This window comes from Aedes albopictus, chromosome 2 (assembly GCF_035046485.1).
Source record: "Aedes albopictus strain Foshan chromosome 2, AalbF5, whole genome shotgun sequence".
Classification (NCBI taxonomy): domain Eukaryota; kingdom Metazoa; phylum Arthropoda; class Insecta; order Diptera; family Culicidae; genus Aedes; species Aedes albopictus.
The window spans coordinates 221,444,068-221,463,453 of record NC_085137.1 but is presented as its reverse complement, the minus strand read 5'-3'; the positions used below and the strand labels follow the sequence as shown (position 1 = coordinate 221,463,453).

Genomic DNA, 19,386 nt, shown 5'->3' with positions numbered 1-19,386 from the left:
TCCCGGAATTCCTTCGGAGATTCCTCCCGGAATTCCTTCGGAGATTCCTCCCGGAATTCCTTCGGAGATTCCTCCCGGAATTCCTTCGGAGATTCCTCCCAGAATTTCTTCGGAGATACCTCCCTGAATTCCTTCGGAGATTCCTCCCGGAATTCCTTCGGAGATTCCTCCCGGAATTCCTTCGGAGATTCCTCCCGGAATTCCTTCGGAGATTCCTCCCGGAATTCCTTCGGAGATTCCTCCCGGAATTCCTTCGGAGATTCCTCCCGGAATTCCTTCGGAGATTCCTCCCGGAATTCCTTCGGAGATTCCTCCCGGAATTCCTTCGGAGATTCCTCCCGGAATTCCTTCGGAGATTCCTCCCGGAATTCCTTCGGAGATTCCTCCCGGAATTCCTTCGGAGATTCCTCCCGGAATTCCTTCGGAGATTCCTCCCGGAATTCCTTCGGAGATTCCTCCCGGAATTCCTTCGGAGATTCCTCCCGGAATTCCTTCGGAGATTCCTCCCGGAATTCCTTCGGAGATTCCTCCCGGAATTCCTTCGGAGATTCCTCCCGGAATTCCTTCGGAGATTCCTCCCGGAATTCCTTCGGAGATTCCTCCCGGAATTCCTTCGGAGATTCCTCCCGGAATTCCTTCGGAGATTCCTCCCGGAATTCCTTCGGAGATTCCTCCCGGAATTCCTTCGGAGATTCCTCCCGGAATTCCTTCGGAGATCCCTCCCGGAATTCCTTCGGAGATTCCTCCCGGAATTCCTTCGGAGATTCCTCCCGGAATTCCTTCGGAGATTCCTCCCGGAATTCCTTCGGAGATTCCTCCCGGAATTCCTTCGGAGATTCCTCCCGGAATTCCTTCGGAGATTCCTCCCGGAATTCCTTCGGAGATTCCTCCCGGAATTCCTTCGGAGATTCCTCCCGGAATTCCTTCGGAGATTCCTCCCGGAATTCCTTCGGAGATTCCTCCCGGAATTCCTTTGGAGATTCCTCCCGGAATTCCTTCGGAGATTCCTCCCGGAATTCCTTCGGAGATTCCTCCCGGAATTCCTTCGGAGATTCCTCCCGGAATTCCTTTGAAGATTCCTCCCGAAATTCCTGGAGGATTCTCCAAAGGAATTATTGGAGGAATCTCCAGAGAAATTCCTGGAGAAATCTCTGGAAGAATTTTTGCAGGAATTTCCGGAGGAATTATTGGAGAAATCTCAGAAGGAATTTCTGAAGATTTGCTACAGAAGATCCTCTGGTGATTGCTCCAGAAATTCCTTCGACGATTCCTCCGCGAAATTCCTCCAGGAATCCCTCCGGGGAAGTCCTGCAGGAGTGCTGGAAGAATTGCACGGGAATTTTGAAGGTACTCCTGGAAAATTTGCCGGAGAATTAATGGTGGAATTTTTGGTGAACTTCTGGTGGAATTCCCGAGGTAATTTTAGATGAGTTCCTGGGAAACTCTTGGAGGAATTTCCTGTAAACCCGTTGGGGAATTCCAGGGAAATTTCTGTAGGAATTTCCACGGAACATCTACAAGAATTCACGGGGAACTCCTGCAGAAATTCTAGAAAATCCCCTTGATGAATTCTGCTACTGTTCGAAGATACTCTATTTTTTACTGATATGTAGTGCGAAAGACGTTTCCGTATGTGTGGGAGTTTGCTTCTGTGCATTGCAATGGAGATGGATCGTTCAATGGCTGAATGCTACAGGCAAGCTGGGTTTACCCAAAAAAAATCCCAAAGTAAATCTCACAGTAAATCCCAAAGAAGCTGAACGAATTTCAGAAGGATTCATAGAGAAATACCTGAGTGTACTCGAAGAAGAATCCTTGAAGGAATTTCTGAAAGATCTCCTGAAAAATGTTCCTCGAGGAACCCCTAGGAGAATACCTGAGGTTCCTGAAGAACTACCTGGAAAAACTCCTGGAGGAATTACTGAAGGAATTTCAGGAGAAACCACATAAGGAACTCATGCAGGCATTACTGAAGGAACTCCTGGACGAACCCCTGATGGACCTCGGATCATCAAGAAGAGCAATTTAGATGAACTTCATGGGGAACCTCTGAAGGAGCTTTCGGAAGAATTCCTGAAGAAATCCTCGAAGGAGTCCCTGAAGTAGTCTCTCAAGAGGAAAAATCCTCAGGGAACTCAAGGCAAAATCTCAGAGAATTCCAGGAGGAATTTGTGGAGGAATTTCGTGAAAAATTCCTCAAGGAATTCCTGGAGAAATCTCAGAAGTAGTCGCTGAAGGAGCTCCTGCAGAATTTCACAATTGGATTCCTGGAGAAATCCCTGAAGCAATTACATTGTATAGGAAAATCCCTAGAAGAGTTCTTGGAGGAAACTTTGAAGGAATTCCTGGAGAAATCTCTCAAGCAATTTCAGGCGAAAAATCTTATGAAATTACTGGAGGAATCACAGAGAATTCCTGAAAAAGTTTCTGGAGAAATCCCTGTAGCAGTTCCTGAAGAAATATCTGAAAGAGTTTGTATAGAGGAATCTCTGAAGGAAAATTATCTTTCCAGCAATTACAAGAGAATTTTTTCCAGCAATTGTAGGAGAAATCTCTTAAAGAATTCCAAAAAAAAACCCTTGAAGGATTTGAAGAAGAAATTCCTGTAGCACTCCCTGGATGAATCCTTATATTAAGAAATCCCTGTATCCAGCTTTTTACGCTATATTTAATGAGGGGTGATTCAATTTTGACAATTCTTGCAGCATCAGAGCTCATCAGAGTAGCCGAAAATTTCAGTTCAACAACAGCAAAATGTCAAAAGTTTTCACCTTGGATGTTTTCAAGTTTTTCTGTATGAATTAAAAGTTTTTTCTACAATTTTAGGAGATTGCCGACCATTTAAAAAGCCACAATAAAAGGAATAAAACTTGTAGAGGAAGGAACTTGACGTCGAAGATCCGAATGGTTTCGTTCAAATAGTCACAATGTCATCAACCGACTACAAATCCAACCCACTCTACAGAAAAAAAACCTACAATTATGACACTCACCATGCTAATAATCTAGCGGAATCCTTGACCGTTTTTTTAATCCTTGGTGTTGATCTCTCTATTTTCCTGAACCCACAACCCATGCAAGACCCTATTATGATATCGATATATGCAGTGAATTCTACAGATTTAGACCAATTTTTCTTCAGGTCTGACTGTTGGAAGACGATTCAAGTTATTGAAAATCTCGACGTTTGAAGAAAAGTGGTTATTTTCTACCATACCCACTATGTCCATGTGACGCATTTGAAATTAGGTTCCCAAAGTCATCGTGTTTTGTATTGTGATAACCTTTGGCATTTTATGCAAGGTTTCTCTAAAAATCCCTTCCCGCAACGTCTCTGTCCGCAACTAAGATGTTCTAGAATGTAATTGACGATATCAATTTAACTATTCTGGATAATTCCCTTTGGAAATCTCAGATATTGAAACAACTCTTACGGGATAGGTATCATGCTACAAAATTTCCGACTAGTTCCCACATTTTTTTATATTCCTCACGAAAAAACTGAGAGGGAAATTTCATTCGGCCGAGCGTTAGGAACAGGTTAGGTGTTATTGATTGATGAAGTTACGGTCATAAGAATCATTTGATGTTTTGAAGTCGACTCATGATATTCCCTCTACTTTTTCAACTCAATTAATTGTGGTATTACAAATGGCTGCAATCACATACCTAAAATTAAAGAAAATACATTTATTTAAATAACTCATACAGAAAAAACTCAGGAAAAACTTGAAAACATCTAAGGTGAAAATTTTTGACAGTTTGCTGAAGTTGAACTGAAATTTTCACCTACTCTGATGAGCTACGATGCTGCAAGGGCTGTCGGCAAGAATTGTCAAAATTGAATCACCCATCATCATAGCGTAAAAAGCTGGATAAGTTCCTGGAAGGATTCCTCAAGAAATTAAAAAAAAACTCAAGGAACTCCGGACGAAATACCTCTAAGAATTCCTGAAAAAATCCTTCAAGAAGTTCGTAGAGGTATCCGTGAAAAAATTCTAGGAGGAGTCCTTCCAGGATTGTTCTTACGTTGGCACCATCAACAAATTGTTAGCTTCCAGGAGCTTCAGCAGATATCCTTGAAGGAGTTTCTGGAGAAATCATTAAAGAAGCAAACTTGCAAAAATCCTGGAAAAATCCATGTAGAAATTCCTAGAAAAATCCCTGAGATAATTCACTGAAGGAGTTCCCCGTGGAATTGCTGCAAGAGATTAATGGAAAGTTCAGGAACTCCAGGAATAATCCTTGGAAATATCTCACAAATAAAGATATTCCTGGAGGAATTCTCGAAAAATCCGTAGAGAGAGAAATCCCACAAGGAATTCCGGGAAAAATCCCTCAAAGAGTTACTAGAGAAATCTCTGAAGAAGTTCCTGTAGGAATCCCTGAAAAAGTTTCTCCAGATATCCATCAATGAGTTCCTGGAGAATACTCTGAAGGAATTTGAGAAGACATTCCTGAAGGAGTTCCTGGAGCAAACACCACAGTAATTCCAAGAAAAAATGCACAAAGATTTGCAGGAAAATCCCTGAAGTAATTTCTGGAGGAATTCAAGAATAAAATCTTAGAGGAATCCCGGTAGAATTCCTGGAAAAATCAGTCAAGGAGTTTCTGGAGGATTCCATGATGAAGCTTATGGATAAATTCCTTAACCTTCCGTAACTCGCGCGGTTGACTACCTCCTTCAGCACCACGCTAATGCTGAGTACAAAAAGCAAGATTTTTTCAACATGTTGTACAAAATACAGCAGCGCGATCACTCGAGGGTTGAGGAATTCCGAGAAAAATCCTACAAGAAATTCTAGGAAAAAATCCTAAAGAAATTCCTACAAGAATCACTGAATAGTTTCCAAAGAAGTCTCTGGAAGAGTCCCGGGAGAAATCTCTGAAGGAGTTCCTGAAGAAATCCTTCAAGGAATTCACGAAGAAATCCTCCAAGCAATTTCAAGAGAAATTCCTAAAAAAATCCAGGAAAAATATCTTTAGGAATTCCTAGAAAAAATCCTGGATGAATTCCTGAAGGAACTACTGGAGGAATCTCTGATGAAATTCCTGGTGAAATCGCTAAAGTATTTCATTGAGAAATTCCCCTAAGAAACTCCAGGAGCAATCATTGAAGAACTTTCTGGAAGTTTTTCTGAATGAACTTCAGAAGAAACCCCTGCGGACATTTCAAAAGAATCCCTGCAAATTCACGGATCTCTGAGTCGATCATCCCTGATTCGATCCCTGAGTCGAGCATTGGCTTCCAAGTTACTAGAAGACATCAGATCCACAAGAGATGAGTTTCTGGATCTGAAAATCCGCAACGAAGGTTGCAAAGGAAGAAAGCTCTCACTAGGGCTAGGGCAGGGCAGAGAGGATTGTGCGGGCTGGGGTGAGTTAGCCAAAGTTAGTCCGAACCCTTCTGCGGGATCTCAGACTTGTAAAAATGGGTCTGAATGGTTAGTCAAATCACATCAACATGAAATGCGTTTCCCATTACGAGCCATATAGGGCCCATATAGCCGAGGCGGTAAACGCACGGGTATTCAGCATGACCATGCTGAGGGTGACGGGTTCGATTCCCGGTCGGTCCAGGATCTTTTCGTAAAGGAAATTTCCTTGACTTCCTTGGGCATAGAGTATCTTCGCGCCTGCCACACGATATACACATGCAAAATGGTCATTGGCAGAGGAAGCTCTCAGTTAATAACTGTGGAAGTGCTCATAGAACACTAAGCTGAGAAGCAGGCTTTGTCCCAGTGAGGACGTTACGCCAAGAAGAGAAGAGAGAGAGATTACGAGCCAATCCGAAAAGATCGTCGCACTTCACAGGAGGGTATATTACAATAGTCGTAACATCCGGACGCAGTGTTCTTTATCCAGCAAACGAGAGTAAATTCTCCTTGGCTTGACTTATTTTTTGAGGCTGGTCATTTCATCACACGCTCCCTCAACCCAGGCATCCTGCGAGGAATATGAGTTAATTGCCGTTCGGAAATGGCCCACGACGGAGAGGGGTACCCCACCGAAACTGCGAAGTGTGAGAAGAGACGTGCGGATTAGCGTATATGTCCACTTGACGAGTGGTTCTGACGACAACAAAGGCCATAATGAGATGTAGATATGTCCACCGTATAGTACATAGTATGTAGTATTTAACGTGTAGACCACGCTCGCTGCTATAGTAGAGGAAAGAACACGTAGCTCGACGATGGAGACAGCCGGATGCGTATCGCATTTCGTTGATTGGTGGATGTAGTCGAAATGGTGCGGTGTAGGGATGTTCACTTTTTCTGGTCTACATGGTTTAGTGTGGGATGTTAGTCTGTATCAAGTGTGTACTCTGAATGTATAACGAAGAGATTTTCGGAGTTTTGAAAGAATCAAAAACATGTTAAGAGATGGAAGGATCTGACTTCTCCGAAAAAAAATGCAATGTAGTGCAAAATGTGTTTGTTTTTATTTATTCTTATTTGCTACTTCGAATGAATTCTTGGTGTTTGGAAGCTTCGTAATTAAAAAAAAGACAATTCCAAAGGAAAAACATTCATCAAGTCAAGCTAAGTCTAACTCTTGTATCACCAGACTGCAATAAAATGATGTCACATTTTGCCCACATCCCTAGTGAGAAAGTAGTGCATCAGAACGCTACTGGCATCACATGGCTCGGCTTGCCACACACGTCCGGACGTTTTCCGTATTTGCTTAATTGATAACAGATATGTGATAATATCCGATTGATAATTACATTAATCCATGGTTTGACACTAATTTGTTTTATAATTTTCTTGCTCGGGCCTAAAAGGCACAAACCACCCACCAGCGGCAGCGAGAACCAGAGGACCAGAAGATTGATGCGTCACGTCTGTCCGTGACCGAGTCCGGAGACCGGAACGAATAATGCCCGCACGCGGTTTCCCTTCCAATAGCTTGCTGCGTGTCATCGTATAAATTGATTGAGATTGTTTGTTCCCCTGCCTCTTCGGTTCTACCCCAATCCATCATTGGCCACATCCGGGTGACTCGTTCGGGCGGTTCACATTTTAGCTTTACGCTCATTGGCAAAAGTTTTCAGGTTCGGAGGCTCTTAAAGAGTATAATAAGTTAAATATAGTACATAAATAAGTGCATATTTTCCAATGGAAAGGCAGTAGTATAAGAAGCAGTAGTAGAAGTAGAACAATAAAAAGAAGAAAATAAATAAGTAGAAGGGAAATGAGAAGAAAAGAAGAAAGAGAAGAATTATAAGAAGCAGAATAATAAGAAGGAGAAGTAAGGATCCGTAAACTTTACTCATCTGTCATTGATTTTCGATCATAATAGATCGTAATAGAGAGCCATAGTGAAAAGATTTTTGAAAAATATTAGAGCAAACCAAACTAGAGGCGTTTAATTCTGAAGGGGGATTGTAGATGGAATAGGTTGTGTTACACAGCGCAACATTTTTTTTTGGTCTTATGAGCAAACTTATGTGTCTTTGACAGATTTTGGTCCGCTGAATCAGAATTCGGGCTCAGATTTGCTCCATCATGTCACAATTTTGAGCTATAAACGAAATATTTTGCCTGAGTCGTTAATGTACATGTTAATTGACCAATTTACCTTTTGATTGTTAAAAATAATACTATGCTTAATGGCTTGCAATCAAAAAAGCCCAAAATCGTATATTCTCCACTATAAATTGAGGTATAGCTCGAAGTTGTGACGTGCTGGAGCAAATCTGAGACCGGGTTCGGTTTCAGTTGCCCAAAATCTGTCAGACACATAAGTTTGCTCTTAAGACAGACCAATAGTTAATGTTTGTTTCGTTGTGTTATCAGAGATATTAATGATATTTTGTTTTTATCTGAAAATATTCAGAATCACTCTGATAACACAGCGTAACAAAAATTCACTTTTGGTATGTCTCAAGAGCAAACTTATATGTCTCCGACAGATTTTGGGCCGCTGAATCCTAATCCGGGCTCAGATTTGCTCCAACACGTCACAATTTTGAGCTATACAGGTCGGACTCGATTATCCGGAGTATTGATTTTTATTTCACTCCGGATAATCGAATTCTCCGGATAATCGAATCACGAAAAAAAAATTAAATTTTAATTTAAAAACTATATGTTTTTGTTATTTTATGTGCATGAAGCTGTGACGTAGCCAGAAATTTAAATTAGGGAACGTCCATAAATTACATAACACATTTTTTTTTATTTTTTATTTCCTCCTAGCCATACTGCTTTAATGAGACCCCTGAAGTTTTCGTATTGGTCATCACACAATGTTGAATTCCTCTTCTCCTCGTAAAGCGTGACGTAAGTTATAGGCGTTCCTTTAGAATATTGTATACAGTGGGACCTTCATAGTATTTTAGGCTGACAAAATCGACATAGTTTTTTTTTGTGAATTTTGAACTCCATAAAAAGGTTTTGATTCTATCAAAGGAAACAATACAATTAAAGGGGAAATCAGATTTTAAACGAGAATAAAATGTAATGAATAGGGGTAACTCTCGCTGAGACCGTCCCACTATTTACACCATGTCTTCAAAAATGTTTTAGGTGGTGATTTTCTGAAAGCCCTCGATAATAAAGTAATAAAAATGCATTTGGTTACTCAAATAGATGGACCTTCCGTTAGTTAAAGCCACAACAATTTTTACGGGACCCTCGATTTTGGTCAATTGTTGATTCATTTAAACCGTTATAACTCGAAAGTTTCTCCAAAAACCACCTCATAACGAATTGTTGTTTAAAAGAGGAATAATAGAGCTACTTTTTGCAGATATAAAAAGTTAGGTCGGCCATATTGATTTCGGCTGCCATCTTTAATTTATTTACAAAAACTTTTTTTTCACCATGTTGGCAACCACCGATTTTCAAAATTTTTGCACCAATTGAAAGCTGGGACTTTTATACACAACATATCAAAAAATTAGAGATGTATGTTTTTCCTATCAAAAGATATCTGCATTTTCGTAAATCATATCACGTTTTCTCCATACATTTCCATACGCACCATTAACGACACGCAACAGCATCAAGGCAGGCGTAAAGCATGCACACACAAACACACCTGCAACAAAATTTAGGAAAATTGGAAGTTCGTTCCCGTTTTCAACTGTTTCTCAATGATGCGGGTATTGTTTTTAAAACTTTTATAGTGTTTTGAAAAGCTGAAACTTTTAACTTTTCATTAGTGGGTTCAAAGTTTCAATTATTGTTAGTAAACACTGTGAAATAACGCTGCATTTATATAAACAACCGGTGCCTTGCCCAGTGCGCAAAAGTGACATGATTTACAAAACCGCAGATAACTTTTGATAGGAAAAACATACATCTCTATTTTTTTATATGTTGTGTATAAATGCCCTAGCTCTCAATTGATGTAAAAATTTTGAAAGTCGGCGGTTGCCAACATGGCGAAAAAAAAGTTTTTTTAAATAAATTCAAGATGGAGGCCGAAATCAATATGGCCGACTTAACTTTTTATATCTGCGAAAAATAGCTCAATCATTCCTTTTTTAAACAACATTTGGTTTTGAGGTGGTTTTTGGAGAGACTTTCGAGTTATAACGGTTTGAATGAGCTAACAATTGACCAAAATCGAGGGGTCCGTAAAAATTGTTGTGGCTCTAACTAACGGGGGGTCCATCAATTTGAGTAACTAAATGCATTTTTCTTACTTTATTGTCGAGGGCTTTCAGAAAATCACCACCAAAAACATTTTTCAAGACATGGTGTAAATAGTGGGACGGTCTCAGCGAGAGTTACCCATAGGGCTGTAGTATTAGAAATGTACTTTTGCTATTTATAGCGGAACAATTTTATCTTAAAATTTTTGTTGGCATGATATGCCTACTGCAACACAGTCTTCTCGGAGCTTATAATAATTGGCTTCTTCAACGAAGTTGAGATAATTCGATATTCTGAATCTGCACGTCAAACAGAGCCAAAATTCAAAATCAATACATTTTTATAGGTGAAATAGAACAGGTGTAGACAGCTTGAATCATTATTCATAATTGAGCGACAAATAAAAATAAACATCATAAAAAATATTTCCCATTTAAGATCAACGAGTGGATCCGTTTTCGTTGCCTTTCCGGGTTATATTACAAAGTATTCTAACCCAGAGCTTCTGCGCTAAGTCTATGATACACACGTAGTACTGAGAGCGGTGATGTCAATTCCGCAAAAATACGCTTAATACAAAAACGATCACAATCACGCTAAAGGAATCCTTGACTTGCCCCTGGAAAAATCACTGGAGGAATCTTTAGAGAAGTTTGAAACAAGTTTCTGAATCACTACGAGAATTACTGTAATTCATAGAAGGTTTCTGTAAAATTTTCTTGAAAAATCCCCAACATCATTAAGGTCTATACCTGAGCGGGAACGAATTAGATATCATACCAAGACAAGGTATTGAGTCATCGACAAAAATACCTCAACGAGTTATTGGTTTGGTATTGACGACTGCTTGAGGTTCTATTGAATTATAGAACACGCACCATTTATTGATCTAGGTTTTGCATATCTCAGTTTAATATTCTACACTAGACCTGTTCACTTTTTTTGACCTACCCGTGTCACATTAAATTATCAATCCACATGCAAAAACAAGGCTTCAGTCCAAAAATGAGCCAAATTGATAAAGGTTTAGAGGTGTATCAAATCGATTTTGTGTTTTTTCGAGCATTTTCACGAAAATGTTCTTCAATATCCTGAAAATTGCACCAAAAAGGTACCGAAAATACCGTTAAAATATAGTTAGAACAATACTCTACAACTTTGCCGAAGACACTACGGTGTTTAAATTGCGTATTTCAAAGTTATTCAACAATTTTCGTTAGAAAATCACGAAAAAATACAATATTTTTACGATTTTTCATGTAAAAGTCATGTAATTTTACATTGGTTTAAGTGACTAATTTTATGAGCTATTGCTCCTATGTGTTACGAACATTTCATCCATACATCATTTTAGTGTAGAAATTCGTTTTCATTGACTAATTATCAAAAGTTTGTCACGTTGATACTAAAAATTGTACAGAGTTGCCAGCATAAATAAATCAAAGTTACCCATGATTTAAACGTCATTACACTTCTTTGTCTCATCTGCATCAGTTTAAATTTGGTGCAGTTGGTTGAGCATGAGATTGTGGATTCGAAGATTCAAGGTTCGAGTCCTGGAATAGCATTTTTTTGCGTCTTGATCCTGCTATAAATTGATGAAACTACGCACTGCATCTCATTGCAATTTGGCATCATAGCATTGTTTCGAAACCGTAGAGTGCATAGTAAGAATGAAGTTTCCCTTCATCGTGTAGTTGTGCTGATTTGTGGGAGATAGATAACAAGTAAGCTGCACCCACAGTTGCAGTTGTCTGTAAAATGTTGCATCCAGAAGCAGTTCCATCATCGTATTGAATTGTTTTAGCTAAATTAATCATTATCAAACAGATGCTCAATATTTCGCTCAGCTGATCTCGTCGACACGATTTATTGTCAACAAGTATAAACTTAATATCTAGCTAGTCCTGGAATGAGCTTAATTGACAGGTCCCGATCATTATTATTTGGGAGATTACGTGTAAGTCATGGCAGATTCATCATCCTAATGCTACAAAGAAAGAAAAAAAAGTTTATCATGTATTTGAGCTTGAACCTGGGACCTTCTGATCCGCAGGCTAGAGCCTTACCATCTGCACCATTTCTGATACTTAAATCATAAGACATTAGAATACGATGGCATGACGTCTTAATCATGGGTAACTTTGTTTTAATTCGTGCTGGCAACTCTGTGCGATTTTTAGTATCAACGAGATATACTTTTGATAATTAGTCAATGAAAACGAATTCCTGCACAAAAACGATGCATGGACGAAATGTTTGTTACACAAAGGAGTAATCGCTAATTAATTTAGTCACTTAAAACAATGTAAAATTACATGACTTTTATATGTAAAATCGTAAAAATATCGTGTTTTTTCGTGATTTTCTAACTAAAATTGTTGAATAACTTCGAAATACGCAATTTAAACACCGAAGTGTCTTCGGCAAAGTTGTAGAGTATTGTTCTAACTATATCCTAACGGTATCTCCGGCATCTTTTCGGAGCAATTTTGTGAATTTTGGAGTAAATTTCTGTGAAAACGGCTAAAAAAACACAAAATTGATTTGATACACCTTTAAATCTTAATCAATTTGGCTCAATTTTGGACTGAAGACTTGGTTTTACATGTGGATTGATAATTTGATGTGTCACGAAGAATCGGAGAAAAAAAGTTTCAAAGTGAACAGGTCTAGTATACATCCTTGTCTCACTCCAGCAGGATGGGATCGGACAAAACACCGTTGTACAGTACTCCGCACGAAAATGCTTTGTACTGTGCTTCAATGAGGCCGATGATTTTCTCAGGGAGACCCTTGCGCCTGAGGGCTTCCCACATGTTTCCGTCATTGAGAAGGTCGAAAGCTTTTTCGTAATCAATGAACACCAGGTAGAGAGACTCTTGGAATTGCTCCAGAATGATACGGAGCGAGACAATATGGTCCACACAGGATCGTCCGGCACGGAATCCTGCTTGCTGCCGTCGGAGAGTTGCGTCAATCTTCTCCTGTATCCGGTTAGGGATCACTTTGCAGAGGACATTGGGAATGATACACAGTAACATGATGCCCGCCAATTATCGGATAGTCTGATCACCCTTTTTGGGTACCTTTACTAAGACGCCTTGCATCCAGTCGGCCGGAAATGTCGCGGTTTCCCATATGTTGCGGAATAATTAATGCGGTAGTTGTACGGTGCGGATACTACGTAGTACGTGGTCAGTTTTGAGTATCTCAGCTGATATGCGATCGACCCCTGGGGCTCTGTTGGATTTCATGCTACGGTTGACTGTTTCTATCTCCTGCACTGATGGAGCTTCGGTGTTGACACGGGTAATGCGTCGAACTCTTGGCGGATCATGCTGAGGTGTTGATGGCATGGCCGACACTTGAAAAAGGTTTCCAAAGAGCTCAAACCAGCGTTTCAACTGGTCAGCCGGGTCGGTCAGTAACTGTCCAGACGTGTCTTCCACGTGCATCGTAGCATTCATCTTGGTCCTACTAAGGCGACGTGAGACATCGTAGATGAGACGGATGTCGCCGGTGTTTGCGGCTTTCTCGCCTTCGTCGGCTAGGGAGTCGGCCCACGCTCTTTTGTCCCGTCTACATGAGCGAGAGCCGAATAGCGCTGACGGGCTACGGCTTTTGCTCCTCGTGTTTTCGCTCCTCGTGTTTTCGTTCGCTCGCGGCTTTGGTGTTCCTTCACTCCTCTATTTTCCTCCAGGTATCATCTGTGATCCACTGCTTTCTCCGGGTGCGTAGCTCACCCAAATTATTCTCGCCGGTGGCGATGAAGGCGTTCTTGATGGCGCTCCATTGATCTTCTACGCTTCCACCTTCTGGGATATTCGCAGCACGGTTCTCTATTTAGCTCCTCGATGAAGGACCTTTTCACCGCAGCGTCTTTCAGACGGCGTGTGTTGAACCGGCGCCAGATTTTCTCCTCCTGCCGCTGGATCCTGGCAATGCGCAGTCGGATCTCGCCGATTAGAAGATGATGGTCGGACGCAATGTCGGCGCTACGTTTGTTCCGCACATGAAGAAGGCTCCGTCTCCATTTTCGGCTGATGCAGTTGTGGTCGATTTGATTTTCCGTGACGCCATCACTGGGAACCCATGTCACTTTGTGCACTGGTCGATGATTGTTGCCATAAAACTCTGCAAATAGCTCTCCGTTTTCGCTCATTTCTTCGAGACCATGGCATGGCATGACGTGCTCATAGTCCGAGTTTTCGGAACAAACCTTCGCGTTAAAGTCGCCCACGAGAATCTTGAAATCACCTTTCGGAATCTTGGTCCACAACAGCATTCAGTTGACTGTAAAAGTTCTCTTTATCTTGCTATTTGGCAGCATCTGCTGGCGCGTAACATTGGATCATGGTAAGGTTTCGAACCCGTGTTCTGAATCTGGCTACAATTATCCTCTCATTAATAGGTTCCCACTTCATGAGCGCTGCGTGGGCGCGAGCGCTGAGCAGGAAACCAACTCCACGGTGGCGAGGAGCGTGTTCACCTCGTAGGCCAGAATATAGCAGAATCTGACCCGACGCCAATCTGTGTTCTCTAAAGTTCGGCCAACGGACTTCGCACAGCCCTAGGATCTCAAGCTTCATACGGCATGTCTCATTTGCTAGTTGTGCCAGTGCACAGTGGTTCACGAACCAGATTTACGAGGAAAGATGCATTCAACGCCTTCAAATGAGTTTTTAGGCAAATATGGTCTTCTACAAAGTTGTACCTAATAATAGGGCCCTCTTTCAAATGTGCATGGGGTGGTCCTTATTTTCAAAGAAATTGGTAATCCAAATTTTTAATTTGCAAGATTAACTGCATACATTCTTTAGGAAAGTTGTAGATCTATCAATTTTGAGCAAGTTTGCTGAAGACACTTTTTATGTACCTAGCTTTAAAATTGACCGATCTAGAGGTATTTTTCTGAATAAGCTTAGGGTAATTCAAGAAAAAACGGTTTTCTGGCGTTAACTTTTTCAGTTTCGATTTTTCATCAAAGTCGCCCAAGAAACACTTGAAGAGCATTTGAAGACGCGTCGTTTCGATCGCTTAGATGATCTTATCTCTTTTGGTTCAAAAGTTACAGGCGTTTTTCTTAAAAAATCATAGTTTTTTTTTATAAAAGGTTGGGGCCGACATAAAAAATATCTTTTGCCCGCATTCAAAAGAAGAAATGTTGTTATAAAACATATAAAAAAATTAGGGGGGTGTTATTTTTGTAACACAAGTGAAAAATACTTGAAAAGTGCCTGTTTTTTTTTTCTAGAAAATCATCAATATCTTTTGAACGGAGTGACGTAGCAACATTCTCAGCGCACGAAAATGCGCATTTTTGAAAGCTCTGGTTCTTAGGCGACATTGACGAGAAATTTGAAACAAAAATGATAAAACAATAAAAACTTTTGTTCTAGCGCCACCCTATGAAAACTATGGGAAAATGCTCCAAGTTTGGTCAAAACAGTTAAAACGCTTTAACGGGTGGTCACTAAATAACGGGAATGCTTTGAATGTGCTCTTAAAAATATATGATCTTTAAAAATGGCAATCTGAATTTAACTATCATAAAGGTTTAACAATGTACGTCCATGGAAAATATAAAATTTAAGAAAGTTGAACGTAGTAATTTGTACAGTATTTTTTTGCAGTAATGTTGGAGCAACTGCTTTGTACGACTTTTCAGAGTTTACTTTCACGCATTTTCTGCGTCTGTGAAATCGTTGGTCAAAATAAATGGTTTCTCAGCTACCTTTAGCATCTACACACTCAAACAGTAATAAGAAAAAATGGGGATACTGACTTGTTTTTTTTTTTTGCTTTGGTTGTAGCCTTTTCCCGTAAATGACATTTATAGAAATTTCCAAAAAATGTTATTTTTCTGTATCACCAAAACGTGTCGATGTAATTTGTGCACTGCGGTTCATTGTTGAACTTTTTTGTGCTATTTTTTTTATAACGAACCATTTACATGTTGTTCAATGTGTAAATGTGATTTGATGTAAATATTTGTTATTTAACAAGGCATTCTATTGATTTATCCAGCCCATGTCACAAAAGAAGATTTTATTATGTGAAATGATATCATGCTTATTGGTTTTGCTAGTTTTCCTCCATTTCCTTCAGGATCTGTTTCTTGGGATGCCGAAATGTGGAATTCATTCAAAACCGGGCGGGTTCTAGTTTTATAATGGTTTACTATTAACTTTTTTTACGGTTGTTTTGAGCAATCAGTAGAGCCGTCCAAGGCGTTTTGGTAGTGCTTCCTGTTTCAATGTCGTTTTCTGCAGAACAGAATAAGTTGACACAAAATAAAAAATACGCTGACTTTGTGGATAGATAGACGATGGTTTTGTCTAAAAAATGTTTACTCTATGGACGCTTCTATTGTTTTTAATCAGCTGCTAAAAGCATTCCCGTTATTTAGTGGCCACCCGTTATCATTTTTCTTTCAAATTTTTCATCAAAGTTGTCTTAGAACCATTTTTAGAGCTTTAAAAAACGCACATTTTCGTGCGCTGAGAATGTTGCTACGTCAATGCGTTCAAAAGATATTGATGATTTTCTAGAAAAAAAAAATAGGCACTTTTCAAGTATTTTTCACATGAGTTACAAAAATAACATCCCTCTAAATTTTTGATATGTTTTATAACAACATTTCTATGATTTTTTAAGAAAAACGCCTGTAACTTTTTAACCAAAAGAGATAGCGACCATCTCAGCGCACGGAACGACGCGACATCAAATGCTCTACAAGTGTTTCTTGAGTGACTTTGATGAAAAATCTAAACTGAAGAAGTTAACGCCAGAAAACCGGGTTTTCTAGAACCACCCTAAGCTTATTCAGAAAAATACCTCTAGATCGGTCAATTTTAAAGCTACATAAAAAGTGTCTTCAGCAAACTTGCTCAAAATTGATAGACTTTCCCGAAGAATGTATATAGTTATTCTTGCAAATACAAAAGTTTGGTTACCAATTTCTTTGAAAATATGGGTCACTCTAATTTTCATGTATATTGAAAAGAGGGCCTTATTTTTAGGAATAACTTTGTAGAAGACCATATTAATCTAAAAAATCATTTAAAGGCGCTTTCCTCTTAAATATGGTTCGTGGACCATTGTGCAGTGTACCCTGCTGGGCTAGGGTTAATACATTCCAAGTTTTAATTCTTGTCCGCTGTTTCGCGCTAAAAGTCGTTACCGTTGAATCAGTTCGTAACCTTTTATTTTTGGTTTCAGTAACGGTTTTTGGGTTTCGGAAACAGTAGGTTGTTGGCCTAAGGTCCCCTATCCACCGTGGTGGGGCTGCCACCTCAAGAATAGCTTCCGGTGGAGGAGCATTTCATACTCAGTCGCTGGATGCCAGCCAGAACAGACGCTGTTTGAGCCGCACCTCCGTGGTGAACAGAAAAAAATGGTAGATGACACGATATGTTTTGAATATTTGTACATAAGAAACAAAATGACATTCAGCATCTTCAGTTTTTCCCGATTCCCGAAGAAAAAATCGATATGTATTGAGAAACAGGTCGTAATATTTACCCTTTAACTCCCCTTCAACATTGAACACGCATACAAACTGTGGTTTCAAACCGTGGAGCCGTGCTCTAATGTTTTTCCAACATTCTTTCCGTATGGCTCTCTGAGGGGTCCTAAGCTTGGATAGTTTAGGTTTCATTGCATAGCGCGCTTTTTGAAAATTCAATTCATCCAGCATAAACCAGTTTGTTAATCTGTTACGATTAAAGTTGTAACTCAAAATTGATAACTTATTCAACTTTATGATTTAGGAAATTGTTTAAACATTTTGATCTGAAGACGGAACACATTGAAAGTACGCCGAAAACGTTCTTACTTCTCTGCAGGCTGCACACAGAGTAGATAACGTATTTTGGGAAATAAACCACACCACTCGAAAAGATCTGTAAAAGTACGGTAATCCCTAATCTTTCATAATGGTTCTTGTGTACATGCTCCTCTCGTTTTTGCAAATGTTTATTGCGAATTAGATCCTCAAAGAAGCTAGGGTTGTCAGATATAAAACAATATTTTTGTACTTGACACATTTTGCACATCTTTTGAACTGAATTTTTAAGAAAAAAAAACGAATATTGGTTTTACGTTTTTTACTTTTGGAGCCCAACGAAAATCGTTATTTTCAATTGCTATATTCCGTTTATGATCACGATTATCAAAAAATCAAATATTCTTCACTAACATACTTTTCATCTCCCCCATTCTGAGACTATTCCCCGGCCACCTATAATCAGTCCCGTATTTCGACTTAACGGCTTTTCCGTAGCGCACTTTTTAAAACGGTTTCCCGGTTTTCCTTTTCATCCACAGAAATACAAGGACTACGATCTGGACGTCAATCGTAAGGATGGAATCCTACTGCTACGTGAGCTGGCCACCGAGGTGAAGAATTTTATGGATTTTAAAATGAACGCTGTCATGGTAAGTACCAACGAACAATCGGGGCGTCTAAGCCGACGTCGTTTCGTCATGTTTCATACCGTCACTACCTACTGCTGTCTTTGCTTGATGATGTTCAGTCGGCGGGCCACCCAACCCACTGAACTTTGTGACTAGGAGTACGAGAGATGCTGAGAGTAGCAGAGCCAGTCAGCGACGGACCATTAGCGCGAGCGTCGTCGTTTCTCTAATACGAAGGCGGTTTGGGGCATCTGCATATTTGCCAAGAATTGTTGGGTGCCACTCGGGGGTATGGGGAAATTCTTTTGGGCTTGTTGAGTAAGTTTATGGTCTGGGTTTATAGCTGTTTTCACGATTAGGTTTAAAATACGTTAGGCTACTTGCTGGGGGTGATCCATCACTGTTGTATGGATGATGTTGATGAAATGGCTACACAGGAAGTGTAGTTTGTTTTACACAGAAAAACAAATAACAAAAGTCATCAAGGATCTGGCTGATGCTTCTTGAGACGGTTTTGAGATGGTTGCATTCATGATTTCAGTGTATAGGGATCCCAACTAGAAAGGAATAACTGCTGCATAACTGTATAAAGATAGACAAAAAAAATAGATACTTCAAAACTGTCGTACACTGTTTCCAAAAGTCTACATTATTTTGCACTCAAAAAACTAATTTTAGGGCATCTTTGAAAAAGTTGTTTGGATTAATAGACCCCTTCTTTTGAAAATACTATTCATTTGATAAAAAAAAATAAAAATATTAAAAAAGAAACAAAAAAATCTACCTATTAAAAAAAGAAACACATGTTTTGTTATGCAGAACAACTTTGTAAATCGTTTAAAATTTCGAAATTCATAGAAAAAGTAACTTTGGGGATTAATTTGCCAAAAATGACACTGATCAATTTTTGACAAGCTTGTTTGGTAAGTTTTCTTCTAATGATTTCGCGTCAAATCGTTTTCTGAGTTGAAGCACCCAATTTTTGAGTACATATTTTTGTGATAGGCACTCATACACTTTTTGGAGGATCTATATTTCTCAGCCGTATCCATTGAAAAAAATCGGAAATACGCTTTTTCAAAGACAGTTTAGATCACTATTGGAAAAACTTACATATTTAGTATATTTAGTGGATTTTTTTTGACAACGTCCATATGTCTAAGAAAGTTTCATTGGAATCTGAGAGGGCCAACTTTTTTTTTTCAAATTCTTTGTAAATTCCTTCGGTAATTTGAAGATTTTTTGGAAATTACTATTGTATTTTCTTGGATACCTTCGATAGGAATCTTTAAGGACAAACGTCATAAAATCCCGCTTCAACATTGCATCAGAACTTCAGACGCACAAATCTCAA

The 19,386-nt window shown here is 39.5% G+C and overlaps 1 protein-coding gene across 7 annotated transcripts in view; it reads left to right on the top strand.

The window, feature by feature from the left end:
- LOC134287926 (voltage-dependent calcium channel subunit alpha-2/delta-4) overlaps window positions 1-19,386 on the top strand; it is a 253,727-nt gene that overhangs the window by 67,372 nt on the left and 166,969 nt on the right. For all 7 annotated transcript variants that reach the window (XM_062851173.1, XM_062851171.1, XM_062851172.1 and 4 more), the window contains exon 4: window positions 17,943-18,053. In XM_062851173.1, the coding sequence (XP_062707157.1) occupies window positions 17,943-18,053 (111 nt within the window). The remainder of the gene's footprint in view (window positions 1-17,942; window positions 18,054-19,386) is intronic.